Genomic DNA, 4,032 nt, shown 5'->3' with positions numbered 1-4,032 from the left:
GTAATAATTTAAATATTATTATGTAAGTTATCGGTATCGCCGCACCGTGCGAATGCGCGATAGCGGTCGTTAAAATAATTAACAGTCTCAGTAGTCAGTCTTAAATCTTAATCGCACATAACGCACTCGTTGTATGTTCTAATAAAGTCCGTTCTCCTTGTATGCTTTGTATCTATGTAAAAGTACAAACATAACAGTCTAAAAAATTCTCAATTATCTTCTCATTATAGGTATCGTACATTGTTTTGTGTATAAACTTGGTAGTCAAATAAAGAGCAATAGCTCCAATCGTACTCGTATTAGGTGCTTTCTTAGAAAGATATAAGTCCGATTTTAACTATTTTTTTAAAAAATTACAGAGCCATAGGCTTACAGTTTGTACTATTTCATTGTTTTAGCTCATTTGAACAAAGGTGTGACAATGAAGAGTTTACATTTTTCAGGAAATGTACTTACATTATTTTATGCATACATTTAGTCAACGCATTAAAGGCTCAATAATATAAGAATACTGAATAGATATGTGCTTTAAAAGTTTCACAGATATTTTACCGAAACCTGTGGCTGTATTGTCTTTGAAATTATTTGTTATGTAAAGTATACATTAATTATTTTTTTTAAGGAACATGTCATTGAAAGATAAGTTACTTAGTGTATTATTTTTTTATTTATCATTTATAATGCAATATATTAAGGAAATCAAAAGTTAAAATACAAATAAGAATTTAATATAAAAATAGGAATTATATTAGTATATAAGAGATATAATATTTTAATTGTTGTTCATAGAGACGTATTTAGGAATTTTGCACCAGGTAAGAAAAAAAACACCCCCTTTCTAACCTAAATTTCTTTAGCAATAGGTGTATATGAAATAAACACATTATAGTGAAACTAATGCATTCTTCGCTACACGCCTATACACTGATAATCTGAAAGATATTGAACATACATTTATACATTTATTGAATCATCTATTACAAAAAAGGCCAGTATGACATATGTGTAAGAATATCGTATATCGTAGGTTATCGTATCATATTAGTATCATTACTTTTTTTTATTAAACAAATTACCTATAGGTATCGTATTATATTAAAATGCTCTCCAAAATTAAAAATTTACCACCCGGGGCCTAAGCCCCCCAATACCCCCATCCCCCCATAAATACGTCTCTGGTTGTTCATTGTTTAATGGCTATATGTTGCTGTGGGCATACTAATTATTCAAGCGTGTGGCGCGTGTCTAATTTTGTGGTCACATGTTGAAAATTAAAATCGATATAGGTACCGCCGCGAAGACCACACGTGACGGAACTTACAAATCTTAAGGGTTTCGTTCTCTTTACCAAATAATACGATATTTATCTATTTGTCCACCTTTTTAGACTTTTACTCAATGTAATTTCCTCGGCACTCATAGCTGTTATTTATTATTATAAATCGAGTTTGACGTAATAGAAATGATCGAACGATGATATTAACTATTGTTTGTTTAATCATTATTATTACACATAACTACGCATAAGTACATAACTAACAAGACGTACATTGTTATAATGGATATAATATTTGTGTGTCGGAAACTTGGAACTCAGCATATACTTAACTATATTATTATTAATATTGTTTCAGTGGTGGCGATCGTACATCGTCATTGACGTCGGATGCAGTTGTGTGTACGGGCCATGGCCCATGGGTAAAATATGTTAAACGATCAGTACTGCGGAAAACAGGGCTGGTCCGACAATAATGGCAGTTGCATCGCCCGCGGCCAGGTTCTACCAGTAAGTTTACCATCGCTTCCTCCGCATAGTATAAGAAATAAAAAGTATGCTCCACACGAACCGTATTTTTGTACTATTTCACGCATGTGTATCGCCTTGTGTTTTTGTACATAATGCATTGCATAAGATTAAATGTATACGTGTGACGTCACCTTGAGCTTATTGTTGGTTGCCTACTTAAATATTACATATTGCCCCTTACAAATATATTATACGCAGTCTTATCATTGAGCATACTTCTTATTCCTTATACAATGGATTTCCTTACTGCTGATGACGCCACGATCCGCAATGTCGTCACTGAAGCCATCACTCCAACGGCCACGTCGGTCACCGTATCGGAAGACATGCGCTTAAGCTTGTGTACAGTCATTGCCCGGCTTCGGGCGTCTGGCTGGTACTACGAGGGCGCCAATGAACAGACCATGGCCACGGAAGCGCTGACCAGAATGCCTGCAGGCAGATTTTTCATTCGAGATTCCACACACTTGGGACACCTGTTCACGATGGACTTGCAAACAGGCCGAATCGGCGAGTCCCGGATCATAAGCGTCCGGTTCACGTACGTGGATGGAATGTTCGGCCTAGACATGATGCCACGGCACGCAGGTGCTCGCTGCGTCCCGAAGTTCCGGTGTCCGATCGATCTGGTCGAATACTATATACGGATGTGCCGGATCCAGGTGGCCCGCCAGGAACCCATGTACCCTATATGGGCTGACCAGTATGGCAAGTTCTTCTCGTGGCTGAACCTCATCCGGCCAATGGTTAAGGTCACCGCCGAAGAGTTCCCGTCGCTAAAGCACATGACCCGCCTGATAATCAACCGACACAATCAACTTATCACAATGGCTTCTTCAACACAACCAAACCAATTGATCGAATATTTACTTCAATATCCGTATAGCCTGTGATTAAGTTATGTTATCCACTGTCTACGTTACATTTCTACTATTATTACTATTTTTTTTATTTGTTGTACCTATGTTTACTATTATAGTCTTAAATCGTAATGTATGTTAGGTATATTGTAAGTATTAATTTATATAGTAGGTGCATTTTCCTGGCATCCCCACCGCCGAATTTTATGTTCAAACCAAGGCCTTTCATATTTCATTTGTGCTACGTTTGTGCTGGGTTGTGCTCGAATTTTTTCGATTGTGCTGCAACCTCTAATGAACTACAAGGGATCATTAGTGGGTGTAGTATGGAGCCATACACAACCTTAACTTGACATTTTGGAATTCCAAATGAACTATTATTTTATATTTAGTAGTGTAGCGTCAATATAACATGACTATTGTAGTATTGTAGTATGACGACAATTGTTACCGTAGTTTGGTATACCTACTGGTAATTTATATATAATTTTATTGACATTATCCCTCTGCTACTTCCGGACGGTGCAACCCATTTGCGCTCCAAATCATAGACAATAACACTACTTCGATTTTCTTCAACAGTTTCTTGTTCGATGGGAAGTGCAAGAGCGGATTCAGGGGGGGGTGCTATGGGTGCTCGGGCACCCCCTGTCGTCTAAGCCACTAATAAAATAAATTTGTATAATAATCTAAAGTATAAAGGTGAAATGGTTTTTTTTAAATTCTGATCGGAGCGATGTGTAGCGATGATGTTTTTTTTAAATTTTTTAAATTTTTTCTTTGTTTCTGTCATCAACGTATTTGGGGCAGTACAACTGCTTCGATTTTCTTCAACAGTATCTCAATCGATGGGAAAGTGAATCTAGTTGGTTCATTCAGAAGGTCAAAATTTAAAATTGCAATAGTTTTAAAAGCGCCGGGAAAAATAAAATAAAAATTAAGGAAATCGGGAGTTTAAAAAATCGGTTTTCGACGAAATCAATTCTGGTTTTTGGTGTAACTCTAAAACAAATAAACAGATACATGAAATGTTCACTATCAATGTTTATATTAGCATTTTCTATACACGATAAAATTTTCGAAATATTTTGATTTGTTTTGAACATTTTTAGTTTCCAATTTTGTAAGTATTTTTTTCTATGAATGTCAATAATATTTTAAAGTTTTAAAATTTATTATAATGTTACAGTATGTATTATATTGTTCCAGTTGAAAAATATTAAAAATGCAGTCACAATTTTTTTCTTATAAGCATTTAAAGTTCAAATGTTGACAAATACATAAAAATCACAAAAATGTGCAAATTATTTTGAGTTAGAAAATTCATAAAAATTTTTATTTTTGAATCTAAAATTAGAAAAATTT

At 35.0% G+C, this 4,032-nt stretch overlaps 1 protein-coding gene across 1 annotated transcript; it reads left to right on the top strand.

Annotated features, from left to right (window-relative positions):
• Positions 1-2,040: 2,040 nt before the first annotated feature.
• LOC103308895 (cytokine-inducible SH2-containing protein-like) lies at positions 2,041-2,700 on the top strand. The gene has a single exon (XM_008183119.1). It carries the CDS (start codon positions 2,041-2,043, stop codon positions 2,698-2,700), a length of 660 nt encoding a protein of 219 aa, XP_008181341.1.
• The last annotated feature ends 1,332 nt before the right edge of the window (positions 2,701-4,032 follow it).

Source organism: Acyrthosiphon pisum, chromosome A2 (assembly GCF_005508785.2).
Source record: "Acyrthosiphon pisum isolate AL4f chromosome A2, pea_aphid_22Mar2018_4r6ur, whole genome shotgun sequence".
NCBI classification, from domain to species: Eukaryota; Metazoa; Arthropoda; class Insecta; order Hemiptera; family Aphididae; genus Acyrthosiphon; species Acyrthosiphon pisum.
Note: the sequence above shows the minus strand (reverse complement) of the source record. Positions and strands in the feature narration are given on the sequence as shown.

What these genes read in the sequence shown, in the direction of transcription:
- LOC103308895 (XM_008183119.1), top strand. Translation starts at nt 2,041, where the DNA reads ATGGATTTCCTTACTGCTGATGACGCCACGATCCGCAATGTCGTCACT.